The sequence below is a fragment of the Cebidichthys violaceus genome, unplaced genomic scaffold (genome assembly GCF_023349555.1).
Source record: "Cebidichthys violaceus isolate CVI_PGR_0920_01 unplaced genomic scaffold, fCebVio1.0.p SCAF_2, whole genome shotgun sequence".
Classification (NCBI taxonomy): domain Eukaryota; kingdom Metazoa; phylum Chordata; class Actinopteri; order Perciformes; family Stichaeidae; genus Cebidichthys; species Cebidichthys violaceus.
In genome coordinates, this window is record NW_027176372.1 from 16,845,102 (window position 1) to 16,869,520 (window position 24,419).

The following is a 24,419-nucleotide window of genomic DNA, read 5'->3' on the forward strand; positions in this document are numbered from 1 at the left end:
AACTGAATTATTGTAAGAAAACTATATTATTCCAATGTGTTTCAACATTTAGAATTAAAGATGATTTACTAACTTTTGCTGTTGGCTTCATTGCAAGTGAGGACTCTTGACGCACTGATTGATGATTCCTTAACATTATTATCTTGATGTTTATTACCCTTTATTAATTACTTTGAGCCCAACTTGGTATTAATGCTTTCGATTGTTCTCTACGGCATTAGGAAGACGCTTTTTTTTTGATAAGGGTGATTTATGAGAAAGAAGTGACTATATTTCCTCAGTAAAGAAAAATGAGATAAAATCATGAACTTAATTAGGTATCATTTGAGTTCCCTGTTATGCAACAGTTCCATCTGCCTCATCGAGCCTGTTGCTGCACGCCTTCCGTCTCTTCCGTGAAAACATTTGCTGTGCTGTCAGCTTCAGACCACTCCCTCCCTCTGTGTGCACGGAAGAAGAGCACTCTTTTCTTTCACTGTGTTGCCATCAGACGCTTTTTTCTTTCTGTAAGGACTATGTGCGCCAAGAATGGCAGACGCCAACGCGATTGAGGAGCTACAGTCGGAGCTCACCTGCCCGGTGTGTTTGGAGCTCTTCCATGATCCGGTGATCCTCGAGTGCGGACACCACTTCTGCCAACAGTGCATCATCCAGTGCTGGGAAGCCAAGGCGGACGAGTTGTCGAGTTGCCCCAAGTGTAGAAAGTCGAGCGGCCGTAAGCTGCGACCCAACTCGCTTCTCTGCAACGTCGTGGACAGCGTGCGCAGAGCCCGGGCCATGGACACAGCCGCGGGGACGACCGGGTGGTTCTCTGACGGTTCGCTGGATGAGCCGGAGGAACGGGAGCCCGGGTCCAGCATGAACAGCGTGGCCTCGTCCATCGGGCACTGGCCGCGCCTGGGTTTGGATATGGATATGTGCGAGGAGCATGAGGAGAAGTTGAAGCTGTACTGTGAGGACGACCAGCTGCCCATCTGTCTGGTGTGCGGCATGTCTAGGGACCACAAGACCCACAATGTCATCCCCATTATCGAGGCCTTTGAAAACTACAAGGTACTGTCTCATTGGCTGAGTTTAGATAGGGCTCAGTCTTCTCAGGCCAAAGGTATGGCAAGATCTCCTCTGGTGAAGTTTACATGGACCCAATTCTGAGATAATTGGTGATGGCTATCTTGATATCATTAATCAATGTCATTATTTATCACCATAACTTTAAGTCTAAAGTTTTAGAGAGTGCCACGTTCCCCTTGTTCTCGAGAAGAAATGTATCTCAAGTTTGCCAAACATTCATAAATGTCTAATTAAATCTAGTTAATTAAGATTGAGTTTAATAAATAAAGACGCCAGAGCAAACAGATTTCTTTCACAAAGCAGATGCTGTGAAATGTCAGTAAATTTAAATGCAGACTCCCCGTTTTCCCCCGGGAGCCTTTTGGTACTTTGTGTTTTTACAGGAATTCAGCAGAAAAGTGTGAACTCCTACTCCCCTACACTTTTAACACTGCTGCTGACCAGCATCAGCTTGTTTGAAGAGTCGCTCTGAGAGGCCTCTCATGTTTCACTGACACTGAAGTTTCCAATTTGTTTTGAATTTGTGGGTCAGAGCAGTCAGTTGAGGAAAGGGTGAGCATCATATGACTCCCATCAAAGATGTTGTTGTTCAGAGCAGAGGCTGATGAACGTTAATCTGGTTAAGCGGCACCACTTCTCAGCGATGTTTAGCATGTGATTGTCTGTTTCTGCTGCAGGATAAGCTGTCTGTCGCTCTAGAGAGGGTTGAGCTACAGACCGAGGAGGCCACGCTCTTCCAAAGGCAGACCAATGAAAAGATCCTCCTCATCAAGGTATCGAGATACGCGTGTATTTGTTTGTGAAGCATTGTGAAAGACCGGAAATATATACTGGACATAATCCTAGCGAAGCAATATGTGTACGTGTGTGTTTGTGTGTGTCTGAGAATAGAACCAGAATTGCTGGTCGCTAAGCAACATTCACCTGCATTCCTTCACCTTTACCTGTCTGACAGACGTGACGGACAGATGACTCGTCCTAATTATGACTGGTGGTGACGCAACAGGTTGTTAGTCAGTGCTGTTTGTTTGAACGTGATGGTTCTCATGTTTTGCAAATGCGGAGATTCTTCCTGAAATGAAACACGCAGTTAATAAACATCCATGCACGTCAAGTCATGTTTGTCTTTCTCACAATGTCTTTTTTCACAGGTGACACACACACACACACACACACACACACACACACACACACACACACACACACGCACGCTTGCGTACAGAATGTACAATGACTATGCCATACACCCTCACAGAAAGAGATAACAGCTGGTTGAGATTAGGCTGGGTCGCTTTTTCCACCACAACAGCACTCACTTTAAATAGAGGGGTCTCTTTGTGCGTTCCTATGTGTGTTACACAGTGATATGTGAGAGTAGCATGTTTGCTTTGCTGGAGCATTTCTGCTGCAGCAGATAACTGCACCTATTGCTGCTTCAGGCTACTTTAAAGCTGTCTTTCTCTATCCTGTCTGTCCGTCTGTCTGAACGTCTGTCTGAACGTCTCAGTATGTATATTTTCCCATGTGTGTCTGTCTGTTTCACTGTCTGTCTGTTAGGCCCAGTTTATGTGCACATTCATAGATTTTCACTTCTTTGTTTCCCTGTCGGTGTGACAGGATGTGGGTCAACAAGTTTGAGAGGAAGTTTGGCAATCTGTGTGTGTGTGTGTGTGTGTGTGTGTGTGTGTGTGTGTGTGTGTGTGTGTGTGTATATAAGGGTTTATTATTTTTCCTGGCTGCCTGTCTATCTACCCATCTTAGGAATTGATTAAGTGTTTCTATCCTTTACTTAAATTAAAGCACCAATACAATAGAGTTACACAAACCCTGTTACAAGTAAAAGCCTTGCATTCCTTATGTTACTTAAAGGGGAACTCCACAGGTCTCGGGGATTACTGCAGCATATGTGAAAAACATTGTGTTAAGCTTTTTGTGGCTCCAGAAGGAGCTCAGTTAAGTCTGATAAATGTCCTCAAGTTTTACAGCACATCAAAGTGAGCTTACCAGACCTCTGCAGTCCGCCCCTCACCTCTTTCTGAGGCCAGCCACTCAAGGCTACATTAGCTTGCATAACACACCTGCATCTCCTACCGAACCGTTAGTGGTCAAGTTGCATTGTGGGTAATGCAAGCGTGGAATGTGTTGAATAAAAAAAGGACGATATCTCTGGTTATGCTGCTTCAACTTTGAACCTCTTTTTGAGGATCTTTTTGTCCGACAATGTTACAGGATTGCGATGCTAAATCAGTGGAGTACTCTTTAAAGTAAAAGTACATGAGTGTTAAGCACATACTATCCAAAGTACTTGACACATAAAAAAAACAATCAGCAGTGGGTTGTATATTAGGCTTTGTATTATCATATTATTAATGTTAATGTTTTCATGTGTGAGTAGCATTTTACTCTTGTACTTGGTTGAGGTGGAGAAGTAATTTATACAATATTTTTGTATTTTAACATGTAACAATCCATCATATTTTAATAAGTTCAGTTGGTTTTTTTTAACTTTTTTTTACTCATGGCAACAGTCATAACATTGTTTTCTATGTAAACCTTACTGTTACTTGTTAAGTAATCAGTGCTTTTAGTTCAGATAAACGTGCAGTAAAAAGTACAATAATATCAGATGAAATGTAGGCTAGTGAAAGTCTCATGAAATTGAAATACTTCAGTAAAATACTGGAGCACATGTACTTATTCACATCCTGCCACGGACTATATCAAATATATACAAAGTGCAGATGAACCTGTCTAAATGTATTTCCAAAAAACGAACAGAATAACTGAATATACGTAAATACCAAAAAGTACCTGCAGGTTTGGTGTCAGTCCCTCACAGTCAACAACAAGGCCTCTTCCTACATATTTCTCAGGTTATTCAGTCAAGTTTTGGCCTGTAATGAAATAAGAGTAGTGGATATATGTATTGGATAGTTTAATTTGCATGTTTAAAAAGTGAGAATACTTTGGCCTAGAGTTAAAACATCACAAATTCTTTCCCGTGTGTTTCAGGATCGAGCAGGAGATCTGGAGGAGATGGTCACTGCGGAGTTTGGCCGTCTGAGGGAGTTCCTACTGGAGGAGGAAGAGCGCATAAAGGAGAAACTGCAGAAGCAGAAAGAGGAGAAGCTCAACCAGCTGGAGGAGGCGCTCACTGAGACCACAGAGCAAATCAGCCAAATGGAAAGTACGGCCGACCAGCTTCGCCTCAAACTGACAGAAGAAGAAAACCCAGAGCAACTCAAGGTATAAGAGATGATAATAACCAGGTAGACTGGGGGAAAAAGAGCCATATCAGTAGCATTAAGACAATTGTTACACTCTAGAAGTGTCAAAGATATTATCTGCATGTATTTCATAAACGTTGGCTTGTTTTGATCTGCTCTATTTCAGGGAATCAAAGATTTCATCGGAGGGTGAGTATTATCAAAATCCTTCAACTCATTCTTTTCTCGGTCTTCTCCCCCTATATCTCTATGTGACCTAAATCAAAGGTCTAAAGTCAAAAGTAAAGGATGTATTGTTTTGTAAGTACGTGTTGCTGAAACAGGATGTGGGGGCGTGATTGTGGTACAGCGCTTCATCTTTGCCACACATTGTCATGTTGACTGGAGGCAGAAAGTCCAAGACAACTTCAAACTTAAAGGATAAAGGATCCGTCAGTGTCTTGTTTACATTTCTTCTTAAAGAGGTGGCCTGAATGCAGATATGACATAAAGACGTGACTTAAAGGCCACAATGTGCTGCTCATGTCTTAAATGGTCACCTTTTCTAAGTAAAACAGAAGAAGAATGCTATAATGTTTTTTTTTAACAAGATGTTCTTGACATTTTATAATCGCCCGCGTGAGCAGCACAGATCTGGCGTAGAGAAACCTTTTGCTTTAATTTATTTTCTCCCTTTCTCTCCGTCAGGGCTGAGAGCTTTTTTGAGCGCCCCTCAGAGGTGGGTGAGGATCTGCAGTCAGGAGAGTTTCTGGGACCTCTGCAGTACAGGACCTGGAGGAAAATGAGCTCAATCTTTCAGCCAGGTATATATATATATATATATATATATATATATATATATATATATACACACATATATATATATACACACACATATATATACACACACACACACACACACACACACACACATGCACACACACACAAGAGCATATAAAGTCTGAGTAGTAGTCCTTCCCATGACTAGTACATTAAAATAAAAATTTGGTTGGGTGCTCCTTTTAAAAAAACAAACAGCTGACTATAACTACAAACGACATTTTTGTGCTTTTCATTTTCTTGTATCAACCTGCTCTGTCAATAGAAGTTTTCAAGCATGACATCTGCTTTCTAGGTTCTGTCTGTCAATGAAAACTTATTTTGGTCATGTGCCAATGACATGTCATACATTGATTGCGTAACACTAGACTGCAGTAAAGGATTTAATGAATCTATAGAGTTACACAGTATCATTTATATTTAATTTGTATCCATGTAGCTGATGCTCTTATCTAGCTCGTCTTACACTAATTGAGCAGGAAGGCATTCAGTATCTTGTTGAAGGTCACAGCCAAGGAGTCTTTCTTGGGTCATTGTCTGTTAACACACGTTTGTTGTTGTTGTTGTTGCATTGGTCCATTTCTAACTCTTTGTTTTTGTTTTTGTTGCCCTCTTAGCTGTCAAAGCGGTGACCCTGGACCCAGACACAGCCTACCCGTGCCTGTGGGTGTCCCCGTGTCGCACCAGCGTCCACGTGGGAAAAATCCAGCCCAACCTGCCCAACAACCCAGAGCGCTTTACTCTCTACAACATCGTCCTGGGCTCTGAGGCCTTCTCCTCTGGGAGACACTACTGGGAGGTGGAAGTGGACTCCAAGACAGCGTGGGGTCTGGGCGTGGCCACAGCCTCCGTCAACAGGAAGGATGAGATCAGCCTCTGCCCGGATGATGGTTTCTGGACTCTGGTGCTGAGGGACAACGCTGACGGCACCAGCGAGTATGAGGCGTGCACCGACTCGGAGGAGAGCTTGATATATCCCTCCAAACCCCCCAGCAGGGTGGGGGTCTATCTGGACTATAGTCGTGGTGACGTAGGGTTTTACGATGCAGGAAACATGAGCCACCTCTTCACCTTCTATAATGCAAAATTCAAAGAGCCTGTTTACCCGTACTTTAATCCCTGGCCGATTATCAACGGACAAAACCGGGAGCCGCTCACTTTGGTGACGCCACACTGGGGATAGATGTCCGGATAGATTCAGAATATAACTGCAGAAGAAGATTTAGCAGCTATTGAACTTTGATGGACTCATCTCATGAGCACTAACACATCTCCCTTGTTGGACTTTGCTGTATTAATGATCATACATTTTCTTTTTTCAGTACATTCCATACCCAACATATGATTGGATGCATTCAGTTGCCTATAATGCCACCAACGCATTTATTTTCATCAGATGCAACAGGTGTGTAATGTAGCTGGACTAGTGACAACTCAGCAGACCGAACTGACAACTCTGTCAAATACACCACGCTCGACTTCACCGCCCCTCAGACTGTATGGGTTGTAGCTGCTGGTGGTGATGGTGGGCCAATCACACGCCATGTTAAATCAAAGAACACTTGCGGTGATTGACTGCGAGTAAAACCATACAAATAGTATTTTTTCTTTTAGATGTGGGTACAAAAAGGATTGAATGCAGGTATTGTTTAACTGGACAAGTTTCGATACCACTTGGTACTGGGTTGTTTCGGTCAATACGTTAAAAAGATACCGATACCCGGTCCTACAGGTAACTCTGCAAGCAGGTCTAATGCGCTATCATTTTTAAGACTTAAGTTGAAAAATACAAGACAAATTACCCTTTAAATGACATCTCATGGTCAACAAATCCTGTGAAAAGACCAAAACCAACAATGAATTGATAATATTATCAAGTACTGTCTGTTTAGTCAAAGCCTGAGAGATTATAAACACCTGATTTAAATGTCAAGTGGTATAGCAAAAGGTCTTATGTTGCATATGCATTATTTTCTTTTTTTTTCTTTTTTAATAAATTTGTAAAAAAAAAACTTAAAAACTTGAACCACTTAAAAACTAAAATCCTGTTTTCACGTTGTCATTAAGGGGTATTGAGTGTAGATTGATGAGGGGAAAATAATTTGTAGAAGATGTGCAGGTTAAGTAGACATGAGTGAACTTGTGGCTGAGGGCCAAAAAGGTATTAAGAGACAGATTAACACATTGTTGGTTTTGGTCTTGTTGACAATACGACAAACAAAGAATAGCCTTATGCTGTAAGACTTTGTATTGGTAAGTGAATTCATTAGAAACGAGTTACGGCATGTTGCTTGTTGATGTAGCCAAAGACTTAAATGCACCACTGTGTGAGCGTTGCAAATGTTTTGTGATGAAGATAATGCATTCAACACATTTGTTAGAGCGAAAGGGTAAACACAATGCTTTTTGGTGACACTGAATGTAAACATAACTTTTTTTTTTTTTTTTTTTAAAGAAAACTCCACAGATAAACTTTAACTGGTCTCTGCAAAAAAATATTTTAAAATTGTACTAACTAATGTTGTTGCAATTTCTTACTGTGTGTTTTGAAATGTCTAAAAAAACCAATGTCATACTTTTTACTGTTTTATAGCTGTTATGTAGCCAATCTTGTAATTCGTATGACATGATGCGTATAGTAGATTTAACAGAAGTAATAATGACTTCTATTATTACTTACTAAATATGCCTTTACGTTACGAGGGACACTTACCTCTAAATGTCCCACCACAATACAACTCTGCAAAAATGTCATTTTAAAATACTTTGTGTCTTTGAAAGTTTTGACGAGAGAAAACACTGTCTAGACATTTGGAATTCGATTTTCATAATGTGATTCAATTTCCGACTGAGGTTGTTTTGTCCATTTAATTCCACCAGAGGGCGCCTCAAACAAACTGCATGCAGCATCAATCTGTTCCACAGCGTCTTTATAATGCAACTTTTAATGAATCATATGGAAGTCAACCTCCTCAACTGCCGCCCACTCAAAGCTTTTAGAGAAGAGGTCATCTCAACATCTGTATTGATATAGCCCAATATCACAAACTACAAATGTGTATTAAAGGGCTTTACAATTCTGATAAAGGAAAATCTCCCCCCAAAGAAACTTAAACGGAAGAAACCTGAGCAACAGAGAACAGACATACAGTAGATGCTGTGTCCAAAATAAACCATCATTACAAAAGTAAAAGATGGAAAATCTGGATGACGATATTACAGGTGTATTGTAAACATATATGAACTTCCAGGTGCCTCCAAACAGATAGGACCACCTGAGCAATGGTGGAAGAAGTATTCAGATCTTCTACTTAAGCAAAAGTACCAATACAACAATGTAGAGTACAGACACTAAAAAGACAGAGTTCAAATTACAGGGGGAGATTACGGTTGTTAATTAGTACTATATATATATATATATATATATATATATATATATATATATATATATATATATATATATCCCCCAAAAGAGGTTAAAAAACCTGGTCAGGGTGTCAACACATTTATATATTTTTCTTACTTGAAATATTGCAATATATTTCGCATATTTATGCCTGGAAGAATCTTTTAATGTAAGTATCAGACACCCCTAAAGTGGACCATACCATTTCTTAACTTTGACATCAGGCATTTCTGACAGAATAGACAAGAAAACCAGAGAGAGACAAGAGGGGATGCTAAGTCTCCAAAACATCTGGAACGAGGCACCTGGTTGCCTGGCTGGTCCTGTGAACACACAAGAACAGCATCAAGGTGCTGGTGAGGTCTCAGATACATTTTGACACACACTATAGGCGTAAAGAGTTGAAACATCCTGTTTGACGCGGACTCAACACAAAAACCTGATTGATATTGCATGTTACGGCCATAGATATCCTCTAGATAATCATTTGATTACCTGTCGCCTGTGTTCGAGTGTTGTGTTTACCGGTCACTGATACTCACAAAGTGTCTTTTTCTTCAATGTCCAAGCTAATGAGATTGTGCCAATTGAACAGTAATCTGTGACTACTATTACGAACAAATAAATAATGAGAATTGGTCTGACCCAAATTAAACGTATCTGTTATCCATGTCAGCTTAATCTCTGTGCGTCATCCGCCTATATATTAACCATAGACTGCTGGTCTGAAGACTACTCCTGTCCCAATCTGTAATTAGATATTATTGCTGGCCGATCAACAAGCAGTAACACAAGCAGTCACTTCTACATTACTGCTCTTCTGCCCCTCCCTCTGTCATTCATCCCCGTTGTTTGATTGGTTTCAGTGAGGAGTCAAAGTGAAAGAGAAGTCTGGGATGAAAGTTTTTCTTTTTTTACACGTTCTCTTTGAAAATTCTGCGTTTTATTCCATCCCTCATCTCTCTTTTCATCATGTTCATCCATCCTTTATCTCTCCTCTCTCACATGACTGATCTGTTCCCAAAATACAACCCCTATTTTTAACCCTCAGCGCCATGTAAAGTAGCTTTCTCTGTTATGGATCTGCTTTCTGCCTCCCGCTCAAGAATTTGCTCCCTCCCTCCATCAATAAACAATGACGAGAGGGATGGCGAGAGGGGCTGAAGGAAGACAGAGAGACTGAATGACGGGGTTAAAGTGATAAATGGAAACCTCATTAGAAGCTGGAGAGAGTTCAAGCTATATACATTATCCCTCAGTCTGGAGAATACACACTATCAGGGTCTGCTTCAGTCTGAAATGTTTATTGCGGGATAACAGGAGATGCAAAGATGGAGGGAGATTTCGGTGGGGGGGGGACACTAACACCTGCCAACGTCCCTGTTTTTTATTTGATGGAGGGAAAACACATTGATGGGTTTTATTTATACCAAAAAAAATCTTTCAGTGGAATCAGCTGCGTTGGACAAAAGCTATGAAGCTAGACGGCCGTTTGAGAGAGCTGAAAACCAGAATTAAATGCTTACATGCTTGTGTGAACATTCATGTATAAAAATAGAGTGGTAACATGTTCACCTGTGTGTGTGCGCATGTGAGTGTGTGCTCAGCCATGCTCGCTGGATGAGATTATACATGCAGGACTACATTGAGGCGATGTGTTGTAGACTAAACAAAATCATTATCACGAAGCTTGTATCCCCCCCCCCCTCTCTCTCTCTCTCTCTCTCTCTCTCTCTCTCTCTCTCGATCTCTCGATCTCTGTCACTTAATGAATAGCTGACCTTGGCACCTCCAAAAGAATCCAATTTGTGTTACAAAGGCTCCAAATATGACAGGGGATTGAGGGCGGATAGATTGAGAGAGACGGGGTAGAGGAGAAAGCATGTACAGCAACGAGGATTACTGTAGGAGGAAAAGAGACGAGGATGGGAGGAGAAAAAAAATACAGACCGAAAAATACGAGTGAAAGAAATTCACGACATTCATGAGTTTGATTGAGAGCTGGATTTTATGAAGGATGTATAAATATTTATAAACATCCTGATGACAGGATGGGGAGCTGTGACAAAGCACCCAGGCAACAAGAGGAGCGTTTACCTGTGATGAATGGGAGGAAGAGGAGGAGGAGGAGAGAGAGGTTGATGTGTTACAGGTAGATAACGTGAGAGAGGTAAAGTTCAGGAGGTGTAGAGTGTCATCTAAAAAGGACCAAGAGATAGCGAGCGGGGGCAGAGGTGCAGGAATTCAATCCCAGTGCAAAGACAACAGCTGAAGATAAAAACCTCCTCACCTGAATACACCGAGAGAGAAATGGACAGGAGTGCGGTGTCAATACTAGGACAGAGAGGAGGAACTAGATGAGCATTTGAGTTATTATTTTTTCTTGAATCCCTTCACTCGTTCTCTCCATTTTATTTTTACCCAGAACAAAGAAAACACCTCATCGACAGAGCTGAATTTTTGGGGGAATTTTTCAATCTTTTATAGCTGACTTTGTGACGAATTTGATGAAATACAAATAAAATAAACAATAGCTACTGCCGAAGAGAGGAGAGCAGGGAAGAGGCAAGAGAGAGGGTGAGGGAGGGGGAGGACGAGCGACGGGAGAGTGAGGGAGAGTGAGGGAGAGTGAACGTGAGCCAGTGACACCGAGATGTTCATGATCATTCGAGAGCCGTCCGCTGGAGGAGGCAGTTCAGGAGCGATGAGTGCGCCATCGGAGAAGAGTGCAAAACAGGTGCGTGAATACAGGTGTCTGTATACATACATGTATATTTATGTGTGTACAGTATGTATGTGTTATTTGTGTGTGTGTAATATTTTCTGTCAAGTTGTCCTTTCTTTACAATAACATCTTCTAATGCTTTTTTATCTGCAATTGTATGTAAATGTTCCACAAAACTCAATTCCAAGATGTGGTAACTTAAATATCTTTAAGTGTAATTGATGTAACAGATGTGTTAATTGCTGTATAGAAAAAACTATCTCTCATACCCTATTAAATATTAGATAAATACTATGCAAACGTTAAAACAATGTTGTATTTCTGTAATGTATGTATATGTGTGTATGTATGTTGGTGAAACATGATTAAAATAACACTGTGTGGTGTTTTTATTTGCTTTGTTATTTGTTAATAAGTAAATAAAGTAGATTACGCTAATGTATCTAGTTGCTTTCTAAAGCTGATGTCAGACAATTGGGCAAACACAGTTTGTCTCTACTCTTCACCATATTTTGCATTTTTGTAAACTACTAAATGTGTCAAAAAATAAGGTGTAAAGATGGAACCATGGTGTGTGAAAGCTTAAACGCAGATTTCATGTTCTGAACTCAGTTCCTCAACCCTCTGCCACCCCTCAGGTGCAGGCCGCCATCAAGAAGAAGCTGGAGAAGCAGAAGAAGCGAAGCAACGGGCAGGGAGGAGGTGCTGGAGACGCTCAAACTGTGACACCTCAGCCTCCTCGCCACCGGAAATCCAATCAGTTTCCCCGGATGATGGCGGCGGCGGCGGCTGAGGACAGCGAGACGCTGGAGGAGGAGCTGGATGAGATGATGGAGGGACCACAGAGGGGAGAGAGGGAGAAAGAGGAGGAGGGGGAGCCTGTCGACCTGCTGCCCATTGTGGACTCTGTGTTTGGACAGGTAGGAGCTGCAGTGTGAGTGTGTGACTCACTACTTCACCTGTGTGCCTCTGACACTTTTGCCACTCTGTGTGTGTTTCATGTGCTACATCAAGTTCTCCGAGCTGATTGAATGTCTCGCCGCCAGCTTGGTTAAAACTTTAAGCCTCCAATTCAAATTTAAAGCCTTCTGGAAATGGCGGGAGCAGCAAAGCATGAGGGCTAAGACTAAGGATGGAGATAGCGTGTGATGGAGAGGATTTAAACTCCTTTAGGGAAACATCGCGAAAGAGTAATCCGTAACAGATATGGCCATAGTCAGCCAGAGTTCTGATGAACACCCAGTATCACATCACATCCCATCACTCACATGGTAAGCAGTGACACATGACACGGCACGCTACCTCTATATGCCATTACAGCATCTGTCCCCCCCCCCCCCCCCCCCCCCCCGAGATCAGACACGTAGGATCATGGCGTGAGGAAGCGATGGGTAGCTTCCGGTCTCTGACCTCAGCTTGTGAGTCACTCTGTTTTTTTTTTTCTGACATTAAAGACAGAGTCCTCCTGATCACGTCAGCAAACTCTGCAGGGGGTGATGATGAGGTTAGAAACAGGACATCATTATAATAAAAAAATAAAAAAAGTGATGTCAGCGGTGATGCAAGTGAGCCAAAATTAGAGAGACCGGCTGAGTGAGTGGGAGAGAGGAGCATGTTGGCAAAGTCTGGAGAGAAGATTTATCTTTTCCTGGTTTCTCTGTAGGGCGCATCCGGGTCCCTGAACCTCACTTTGACAACCGGTGCGCTATAGGAGGAACTTGTGAGTAATAGGCAGCAGACCATAGACCTAAGTATATGAATATACTTAGGTCATTTGACATCTGAATCGTAAACCTTTCACACTGTAAGATGTATCGCTTTTGCTCATGATGATTGACTAATAATAATAATAATAATAATTCATATTTATACATTTATTTTTTGTGCTGTCCTGTCTGCACTATGAGTTCAACGAGGCAGGTTAACTCAAATATAAAAAAATAAATTAACAACAAATCAACGTAATATTATTATTATTATAGGTTATAATAATTGTCTTTATATCCCTATGAAAATAATAAACAATTAGGGTTCACTGCAGTTATTTGAGTTCATAACTAGTTGTTGATTTCCAGATAATGGTTCATTGAAACCCCATTACATATCAATTAAGTATTCATTTATTGTTGCGGTACATTTCCTCAAGTACTGTACTTTTTGAGATATCTGTATTTCCCTTGAGTTTTTCTATTTATTTGACTGCTATATTACTTTTAAGATTAATATTCTAAATCCAAGCATATGATCAACATGTAAAATATGACACATTTTTATAGATTACATCATCATATAGTTAAAACTCACTCCAACTACAACATTGAAAATGCTTCTCACACATTCATGCATCAGTACTGATAATCTAATAACACCAACAGTGTTGCTGATAATCCCTCCGTACTCTTACCTCTGTAAGAGTTTGAATGCAGGACTTTAACTTGTAATGGAGTAGTTTTACATCACCGGTTTCTACTTTTACTTCAGTAAAATATATACTCCTTGATCTCCTCCTTCCTTCCTCCGTCTATTCGTTCTCTTCTAGTCGTTCTCTGATTACATCTCTCGTTACTAGACACCAGCTGATGCACATCTGACACCAGATCGGTACATGATATGTCTACCTGCTCACACAAGTTTGTGACAAAGGCAGGAGAGTCTGCGGAGTCCAAAAGAAAGGACACATTACTCGCTCTGGCCGTCGCACACACACACACACACACACATGTACACAATGCATTTTTAGTGTCACATGTGTGTGTGGTGCTACGATTAACCCACAGCTGTGACAAACATCCAAAGCTGATACCTGGAAACGTAATCAAAACCCAGGACCATAAATTTGCACGCATACACACACACACACACACACACACACACACACACACACACACACACTCACTCTCTCAGTGGCATGATTTACTGGAATCATCAATATGGGCGGATCAGCCTAGTAATTAATCCGGTCTAATGGTATTGGTTGTGTCTTGAGTTATTCATGCTGCCGCTGGTGTCGGTTTTATTAAATCATGAAGGAACTCACTCAAAGTCAAAGTTAATTTGGTTGATGAAGTTGTATTTTGTTGTTTAAAGTTTGAATTTAGCTAATTGTATTCATACTAATAGAAATGTTGTGGGGTTAATAGGTGGTGTATTCTGTGATGATATGATTGATTGATGTATTTTACTGTAGTTGGGCTTACATTTACTGACTAAAAGTTAAAGGATTGTGGTCTTTGAGGTGTCAAAGATGTGGTAATGAGATACACACGTGAGTAGCAATATGCAGGAAGTATATCCTGATTTTAAAAAAGGAACATGGATGTAAATGAGTTAATTGTTGCACAAAGACGGTAAGTATTTGAAATGTCTCCCAAACAAAGAACCTCAGGTGAAAACACTAATATGACTTCAATAAACATGAGTGTAGGTTTTCACATATGTCCTGGTTTTGGTCTGAGCTCATGTGTTACTTTACACTTCAGATGTCACATTTGAAATTCAGATGTGGCGGCCTCCATTACATAACACAGAATTTGGGTTTCACACACAATAAATAAATAATTAGCCATGCAGATGCTGTTCACAGGCGCACATATGCCTTTTTTATGCACAGTTTCAAAATCAGACTTTTCTGGAGGAGTTTAAGTACATGATCAGGGTTTGTTTGCATTAGTCCACTATCCACATAGATTATTTCTGCTTCCTTTGCTGTCCTATGTACAACTATGTCCATGAAATCTAAATCTAAAAGACAGTTATGGCAAGCCATTGTGGATCTGCTTTATTGTCAGAATAAAACACATCTTAGTGGCTCGTCAGTGTCACTGGCAGCAAAACATATTGTAGCAGGATGGGAGCGAATGTCATTTTGATCTCTTACATGAGGATCATATTATTACGAGGATCAGACACTCATATCTGCCTTTATGCCACAATTACAGTTTTTAAGTCCAAACGGTTTCTACTTTAGAACCTTTTCTGGGTAAAGTTTTCATTTACAGTGGGCATTACTCTTAAGCTGCACATCATTCAGTGATGGCTCAATCCGCCCGGAGATTCTGCTAAAAATAGAGCTTGTATTAATACAGTCTCAAGTCTTCACTGCAGCAGCTGTCAAATAAAACGCAGTCGTTAGAACTCACTGCCCAAAAGTGGCCTCTAGCGGTGGCTGCTGGTGCTGCAACAGAATATCAACCAAACAGAAAGAAGTTTAATTTGATGAACGTTAATTATTATCCAAGATGATTTATGAGCAAATCAGTTTAGACAACACAACCCTGTCTTATGTGAGGGGAAAACTGGAAGTTTTACAAAATCACAGGATTCTTTTTAAATGCCCTGCACGATCCTGCTGCACCCGTCTGGTTAGAGCTCTCCTCAGGACTGAGTGACTGTGCTTCGTTGACATCTTTTAGGTTTTAACAAACTCCAATAAGCCAAGATAAGTGAAAAACACCTGTGTGAGTGTGCAGGGCTTTTATTTGCAGCAATACAAATGTTTCCCCTGTGCATGAGAGGGATAGATGCCTTCTTTGATTGTGAACAAAAACACTGATTTTCAAGAGTCATGAAAAACTTTCACCCCCAACAAGATTAAGTTTCTCCACAAAGAATCACACAAATCAACACTTTAAATCTAGTGTTTTCCAGAGAGGTGTTCATAAATTGCTTGGAAATGAGTCATTCAGCATGAAGAACGACGAGCTGACTAACCTACTGTGCACATTTCTACAACTATTTAGTTCAAGATTGAGTTAAACTTTTGAAGAAAGAATATTCAAAGCCAGATTTTGATATCTAATGGGTAAACACACACACACACACACACACACACACACACACACACACACACACACACACACACACACACACAAAGCTGTGCTCTCCATATGGATGTAGTAAGCAGCATGCCAAATCTCCTTTTGGAGAGATTTGTTGCCAGATGCTTTGTACGAGCTCAGCTGACCACTTAGCATTGCACTCATAAGCTCAACTTGTGATTTTAATGCTGTCATCATTTTTAGAGAGCTCAAAGCACCTCAGACTTCGAGTCGTGACTTCCTGCACGGTGAAACAGATACCGTGGCTCTCGTAAGCCATCACAGCTCACGTGTAGTTTTTCATTCGTTTCAAAGTTTAACATGATTCAAGCTGAGAAACTTTTCTAATTCTTCATGGAAAACACTCGAGAGTCACAGCTCAGAGGGGAACTTACATCTTTTCAGGAATTATGAACCTAGCGTGTGAGCTTCCAATTAATCAAAATAATTCAAAGAAAGTCAATCCCATGTCGTTGGTGATTTAATATAATAAATAAATCAAATAAGATTATTCATTTTTGCTTCATGCCAGTGTTTATACTGTGTACTAAACCAGTCTAATGTTTAGGACAGAAAAAAACAAAAATCAAATCATTTAGGTTGCAGCAAATAAACAGGAAATCCTTTTTATTGATATTGATTTTTTGATATTGAATAGGATATTTTAACTTCTATTCACTATTATAATTCTATTTTAGAAATCTAACCCCAACAGCATGTTCATTTTCACTAGAAGGCTAAAGCTGCGGAAAGTACTTTATTTCAATAAATTAAGAAGATTCAGTTTTGGTTCAGATTTTACAAACACCCAAATATACACTAATTTATTTTTCCATCTTTTCGCTGTAACCCTCTCTCTTTTTTTTCTTTTCATCACCCCATCTTACTCTTTAATCTCAAATGGAACGGATTAATCTCTCTCTGTTTACTTCCTCTTAATTCTCCCTCTAAAACTCCTCATACTGTAGATGAAGTCATTTGAATGCTGGTGCAACATGTGAGGCATGAGAGAGGGAGGAGGGAGAACTGAAAAAGGAAATAGAGCGAGAGGGGGATTAAAAGCATTGGTCAGTGTGAAGAGAACGAGACAGCGATGCTGCTGCTGCTGCGAAGAGACACATGAATGAGCCGCTTCCAGTAGGGAGCTCGGTTTGGTCGAGTTATTTTGCTTTTTGTTTGGCGACATCGTTTGACTTTGGATCATATAGAGATGGGTGGAGTCCTTCAGCATCGCTCATGTATGGATTAGAGCTGTTTATTATCTTTTTTTAATTTTCATCTCTGTGGTATCTGATGTGACAACTGATAGTCAGCCTGGAACACAAGTTTCTACCAAAGTCAGAGCTTGAACCAGAGATGCAGCTCTGAGAAGTCCAAAGAGACGAGAGCAGAAAACTGAAGAGAAAACGGTGAAATAAGATCATAAAGAAGTGAGAAAGAGAGAAAGAAAAAGTTTGGGCAGCTGTTGACCAGGGAGAGTTGGGTAATGGGCAACTGCACCAAACCGAAAGACAAAATGAAAAAGGTAAGAGCCCTTTGTCTCCTGCACTTGCTAATTGATGCTATTTTGTATCTGTGTAAATTTATCAAAGTTATGTGATTGCTCAAATTTGCTGAGATGTTAATTCTTATTTGGGAAAAAGCATATGTAACAAAATAGTTCAAAAGACCACTTATTAGCTTCTGAAACTTTCTTCACAACTTGCTTTCATTATTTAATCCCTGGATAATAGTTGTAATAATTGTAAAGCACTTTTTAAAAAGGAGGATTGCAGCACTGGTTGTTTGAAACTGCCCAATACAAAATGTTTCCCTTGATGGTAATAACATTAATACTCACTACAGTATTCATCATTTGTATTAAGTACACACTGTAGCAGAGTTATGTACTGACACAAGATGTCAGTAATTAGACCCAACAGTTAACAGTAAGTGTTAGCAGCATTGATACATCAGGAGAATGTTGAGATCAAGACGGTTTTTCACAGAAAAGATAATAACTGATGTGAATGGATTGCCCTGAAATAATATGCATTTTATGTAATCCAGGCTAACTAAGCGTGATTTGAAATGTATGATTTTGTTTTATGTGTGAAGAAGTCGGTCATGCAGACAGTGTATGACTGAGTGGTGGAATAACAGCCTGGTCTGCCTCTAAAGGGGGTAATGGATGGGCCCCTCAGGGGTAGGCTGAGGGCAGTGAGCCACGAGGAAGACGAGGATCAGGACGACGTGGAGGAAAACGCGTTCAACGATCCCTTCTGTACGCTGGTCAAGAACTGCAACATGCTGCACAACATCGTGGGCCCGGCCTGCATCTTCCTTAAACAGGGCTTTTCAAAGAAACTCGTATGTAGCAGAACACAAAATGTGTGCACACTGTGGTCCTCACACAACCCCCGGTGCAACTGTTTCCACTCGTGTCGATTCATTTTCATCCCTTCATCGTGACTGAACACCCCTGCTCTCCACCACACTAGCTGTGTGTGTCATCCCATCACTGGTCCGGGTCAGAGGATCAAATCTGCACCGCACGCACTCAGAGGGGTCAATCGTTCATTCAATTCCATGGAAATATATTGACTGACTTAAGAGCTCCCTCTAAAATGTGACGAGGCACAGGACGATGGTGAGGTCAAGGCTGAATTTCCAACCAGGCAAAGGGGGGGGGGGATTGCTTCAGAAAAGGCCCCTGAATGCTCCATGGTCTGCAAATAGCTTGTTCTAATTTGTAAAGTAATGCACCACTGAAGCGCAACGTAAACTGAAATGAATAGGATCATAAAGTGGCTCTTGGATTTTTAAGGCCCTCTCTTGTCAAGGGGCTCTGTGTCAATGTCTAGTTTCTAGTTTCCTAAATGAATACATGTTGAATTGAATTAGCACAAACCAACTGATTACAGCAAACTTTGGCAACTTGGATAGTAGGCACAGGTAGAACTGGAGGAATGATTAGTTAATTAACACTAAGCCTTGCTGCTATAACAGCTACTAAGAGGCCATTACTTAAACTGAGTACCTGTCTGAGAGAAATGGGGCGTCAACTATGGACCCACAGTTAAGACCCCAGAGAATTTCCGGGCTAACTACACAATACATAAACGTATACAAAATGCTAACGTTAGTTGTTGTGGCTATCTCTGTTCCGTGACCAACATGTAACATTAGCAAGTGCATATCAGATACATTACCATCTTCATTGTATCTCAGCTGCTGGGCGATCTCAATCCATATATTGTCCTTTATTTGATTGTTGAGGTAGTCGTCACTGTGTTTCTTGTACAATATCGGGTGTTGAGAAACCAAATCGATTTGACATTTACTCATTTTGGCAGCAGGTTACCTGAAGCTGTTCCTGGAGTAATGACATCACTTGGAAAAAAGGATTTCATTGGTCAAAACATTTTTCCAAAATTTAATGAAATTGGAAGTACATTGGAAGCAGATTTTTTGTAAGAAAAGCTGTAGTTGGTGTGAAATGGCTTTTAAAAAGGAGGAAACAACACCTTGAGCATGACAGGATTTTTCCAATCTTTTCCGTTTGTACCAATATGAAACTCTTTGTCAGTGTTTCCCAAGGAGGATGGCTACTCACATTGCACATTTAGTTTGTTGTGTGACTAAATGAGGCTTGAGGCAACCAAAGAAATAAAATATGATCCCAGAGGATTTGTCCCATATTGCTTTCTCTCTAAAGCTCTTAGCCTAACATCCTCTATACTGAACCACAATTTCCATTGTTTGCTTTTTGTACTGCCGGGCTTGCGTGTAAGCTTGAGTGCAATGTACAAGACAGTGTATGGATATACTATATGTGTACTTATGCCTTATGTCTGAGCAATTAACTGACCAAAGTACCAACTAAACCTCCCAAATCTCCTGATCTCCAGATGTTTGTTGCCTGGCAACCTCCCACAAATAATGTGGTCACCCCTTGTGATTGATGGTGCATGAATTGTCATATATACAATATATATATATATATATATATATATATATATATATATATATATATATATATATATATACATATACATATATTAATGCAGTGTACAATTTAATCCATATATTTAAACTCTGCTTTTCATTTGGAGATGCACTGCACTGGCTTTGTCTATTTAATACAGCTTACTGAATAACTAAAGCACATAACACTGAATCACTTCCCTACATTTGCAAATTATGTTTTAGTATAAAAGCCTGACTATAATACATACATTCATGGGCTCAGATTTGAAGCAGTGGACAGTTTATTACATTTCATACCATCCTGACCGCATAAAACCAAACTCCAATAATCATTTCTCTCATCTTCTGTTTGTGTATCCTTCCTCCCAGTTCAGTTGTTGTCTGGGTGTTTCTACAATGGTGTTGCTTTAAATCGGACTGTGTTTATATCTCTACTATGCCAAACAAGCTCTCTAAATATTCTCATCATGAGTAGTGAAGGGAGAAGCTAATGTGCGTCTCTGCTTTCTTTCAATAGGACAGAGAGCTGAGACCAGAGGAGCTTGACGGTGAGATGATTTCCTCTGTGTTTCTGCTCTACAGCATGTTAATGTGACAGCTGACTGACTAACAGCATGTTTGTTTCTTTAAATCAGAGCTCCGCGAGGCATTTGTGGAATTTGATAGGAACAAAAAAGGCTACATCAGTCACAAAGACCTGGGGGAGTGTATGAGGACCATGGGATACATGCCGACAGAGATGGAGCTCATCGAACTGAGCCAGCAGATCTGTAAGTGGAACAACAGCCTGAAACATCTGGGAGAACAGAGTAGAGTGGAGTAAAAGGGAACAGAATAGAACAGGAACGGAAACATAAAAAGAAAAGACTGGGGCGTGGTCAATCACATTGTCCACAGTTTGACCTGCGGTCAGGCGACCCTTGTTCCATGTCATAGTTAACCTTCTCTCTCTCTGACTCGTCTTTCGCTACAGTGACTGTCAAATAAAGGTAAAATGCCACAAAAAGGCATAACATCTTTTAAAAAAAGAATAAAATCGATCACAACGAGAACAAAACGGAGCAGAAGAGAATAACTAGTTTGCAGCAGAAACGTCTTCAACGTTGTTTAAACTACATGGGTTATTTTTCTTATATTGATTAAAATAAAATGCAATATCTTGTGTTTACTGTTAATGCAATCAATCCTCCACTAAGTCCCGCTCCTTCAACACAGACTGGCCTTGAACTCCCTTGCTTGGGGCAGGGACTCACTCCCAACCCGGAGGGTGCAATCCACCGTTTTCCGGCAGAGAACCACGGCCTCAGATCTGGAGATACTGACTGTCATCCAGACTGCTTTACACTCTACTGCAAACCACCCCAGTGCCTGCTGAAGGTCACGTTCTGAAGGAGTCAACAGAACCACATCATCTGCAACGGGCAGAGACACAATTCTGAGATCTCAAAACCAAACTCTCTCATACCTCCAGCTGTGCCTTGAGATCCTGTCCATGAAAATCACAAACAGTATTGGCCACAAGGGACAACCTTGGCAGAGGCCAACATCCACTGGAAACGTGTTTGCCGCTTGTTTGTCCTGGATCTGAGGTTCCACAATCGGTGAGAGCCTCCTTTCCAGCACCCTGGAATAAACTTTCCTGAGGAGACTGAGCAGTGTGATAACCTAATAATTGGCGCAGACTCTGCAGTCCTCCCTGTTTAAAATGGGACCTCCACCCCGGTCTGCCACTTGTCCCAGACCTTCATGCGACACTGAAGAGGCCAAGACAGCCCAACAATGTCCACAGCCTTCAGAGTCACAGGGAGAATCTCATCCACCCATGGCACCTTGCCGCAGAGGAGCTTTTTGATTACCTCAGCAACCACTGCCAGGGATATGGATGGGTCTTTGCTTAAATCTTCAAACTATGCCTCCTCCACGGGAGAAGTGTTCCTCAAAGTGCTTGTTCCACCGCTCAATAAAAATATACCCAGTCCGGGTCTGTAGATCTACTCACCTGCTGAACATAGCCTGAGCCAAGACCTGCTTTTCCTATCTGAATCGTCGGATTCAGAAATGCTCCTTCTTCAGCTTGACAGCCTACTTAGGTTGCTGCCAAGACAGGCACGATGACCTTCTGATCACAACTCCTAGCAGCCACTTTGAACATGGCCCACTCAGATTCCATGTCCCAAGCCTCCCCATGGATGCACAAAAAAAATTCTACCGTAGGTGGGAGTTGAAGATCTCATGGACAGGAATCTCAGCTAGACGTTCCCAGTTCCCCCTCATTAAACATGCTTGAATATGGTGTTTGTTGTGGCCAATCCATGACTAGCACAGAAATCCATCAACAAAGCACCACTTTGGTTTAGATCAGGCAAGCCGTTCAAACCAATCACCCCCCTCTGGGTTTCTCCATTGTGTAATAGTGATACTCTTTACCCGGAAAGGTTGGAAGGAGATATACGTTTTTAAAATGTTACTATTCTACATAAAAACCTGTGGAGCGAAACATTAGCTGAATAAGTTAACACACCATTCACTAGCGTTAGCACTTCTATGCTATACAAGCTACTTAAGGTATATTCATGCTGCTTTTGCTTTTTATTGATTGCAACAGTTAATAAAGACCTGGCCGGCTTTACAGGAACAATTTAGTTCCTTAATTTCATTGTCTCCTGTCTCGATTCCCAGGTGATTTGACATCCTGGCTAAATCTTTGAAATGCATTTTAAAAACCCTTCTGTTTTTCCAAAATTCATAAAATATGAATCCAGGGAGTGCAGTTAGTGACAGTGTGTGCTCCAAGGTAACTGACAGCTTGACAGAGTAGCTGGGGCTTAGCAATTGAGCATTCATGCTTTTTACCGTTGTATTTTAATGAGAGTTGATTAGATTAGAAAGTAGGGCCGTTTTTCATCTAACCTGTTTGTTTCAGGTGGAGGTAAAGTTGACTTTGAGGACTTTGTGGAGCTGATGGGACCCAAGATGCTGGCAGAGACAGCTGACATGATTGGAGTCAAAGAACTACGAGATGCATTCAAAGAGGTCAGGTGATAAATTGTTAAAGCCGTTATTTTTCACTGCAGGCATTTTGACTCATCAAACACAGGTGTAACTAATAACAAGATTCCAGTTAAGTGAGAGTTATTCAGACAGCAAAACAAAATGTAACAAGATGTTCAGACTTTTGAAAGGGAAGAAAAGTTTGTACAACAGAAGCTGATTCAAATAAATGCAATTTTTGTTCTTGATAATGTAATTTACATAAATGGTTGTTTGTTTCAGCTACTCAAGGGGGTCAAGGGGGCACAAAGTGAAGGATTTGATGATGTCTTACTTTGATGCCAACCTGTGGGGGTATAAAGAGCAAGACTATGGGGGGATGGCAATGCAACTAGTCCATTTCCTAAAATGTCCCAGTATTTTCGGTTTGATACTATTAAAACATGTGATTCAATTTAGATGTGATTCTCTCTCACTGTGTCCAGTTTGACTCTAATGGTGACGGTCAGATCAGTCTAATTGAGCTCCGTGAAGCCATGAAGAAGCTGATGGGAGAACAAGTGACCAACAGGGAGATCAACGAGATCCTCCGAGATGTCGACCTCAACGGAGACGGTCTGGTGGACTTTGAGGGTAAAATAAATTTGATTTGCATATTGGGATCTGAATGTGAATGTAGGCAACTACATTCATCCTCATCATTCTTCATCATCTCACTCCATTCTCTTGTCGTTTCAGAGTTTGTGCGAATGATGTCCCGCTGACCGGCATGTCAGATTGAGATGGACAGACAGACATTATGAAACTTCTGGATTAGAGAACAAACACATTGTAGTGAACACATAGGTGAATCACCTGCTTGCAAGAGCACACATCTAAAATTGTATTTTTGTATCAAATAAAGAAAAAAAAGGAGAAAAAATGCTTTGAATAGACAAATATTCAACGATAAAGATCTTCAACAGCAGTAAAACATATCAAAAGCTGCTTCATAGACAACATTTATGACATTGTGTTTTTTAGATGTATTTTTATATATCATTCTTTGAACTTTGAGTGTAAATTCTTGTTTGTAGAACTGTAAAAATCTTTTTTTTTTATTAAAAGAAATGTACAAAAATTGGATGGATGGACAAATTATTACGTTTATAACATTGACTGTGAAATGGTTTGTTGAATCGTGAAAGAGAGCAGTGTTGTAGCTGAAAAGAACGTGCATTGTTTGTGCTGAGGTACACCACAAGTTGGTAAGCATGCAAAAACTTAATATTTTCCCAATATACAAAACAAAAGGTTTCATAATTTCAGTTGTCATTGGAATGTTTACATTAAGTAACTTCTCCTTTCTGCAATTCATAAATAATATGTAGCATTAGTATAAAGGAGATGCTTGT

At 40.6% G+C, this 24,419-nt stretch overlaps 2 protein-coding genes across 3 annotated transcripts; both read left to right on the top strand.

The window, feature by feature from the left end:
• The first annotated feature begins 432 nt into the window (after window positions 1-432).
• On the top strand, window positions 433-9,193 carry LOC137875511 (zinc-binding protein A33-like). Its single transcript, XM_068714839.1, has 6 exons — window positions 433-1,053; window positions 1,749-1,844; window positions 4,084-4,317; window positions 4,465-4,487; window positions 4,986-5,101; window positions 5,735-9,193. The coding sequence occupies exons 1-6, from the start codon at window positions 529-531 to the stop codon at window positions 6,298-6,300; spliced, it is 1,560 nt and encodes a 519-aa protein (XP_068570940.1). The 5' UTR covers window positions 433-528; the 3' UTR covers window positions 6,301-9,193.
• A 1,938-nt stretch (window positions 9,194-11,131) lies between these two features.
• On the top strand, window positions 11,132-24,042 carry LOC137875516 (calcium-binding protein 2-like). Of its 2 annotated transcripts, none has more exons than XM_068714846.1 (7): window positions 11,132-11,260; window positions 11,887-12,168; window positions 20,552-20,582; window positions 20,670-20,804; window positions 22,958-23,067; window positions 23,511-23,658; window positions 23,764-24,042. In XM_068714846.1, exons 1-7 carry the CDS (start codon window positions 11,177-11,179, stop codon window positions 23,787-23,789), a joined length of 816 nt encoding a protein of 271 aa, XP_068570947.1. In that variant the 5' UTR covers window positions 11,132-11,176; the 3' UTR covers window positions 23,790-24,042. The 2 variants fall into 2 exon arrangements, with proteins under 2 accessions (XP_068570947.1, XP_068570948.1); XM_068714847.1 differs by lacking the exons at window positions 11,132-11,260; window positions 11,887-12,168 and adding exons at window positions 17,552-17,590; window positions 18,226-18,414.
• The last annotated feature ends 377 nt before the right edge of the window (window positions 24,043-24,419 follow it).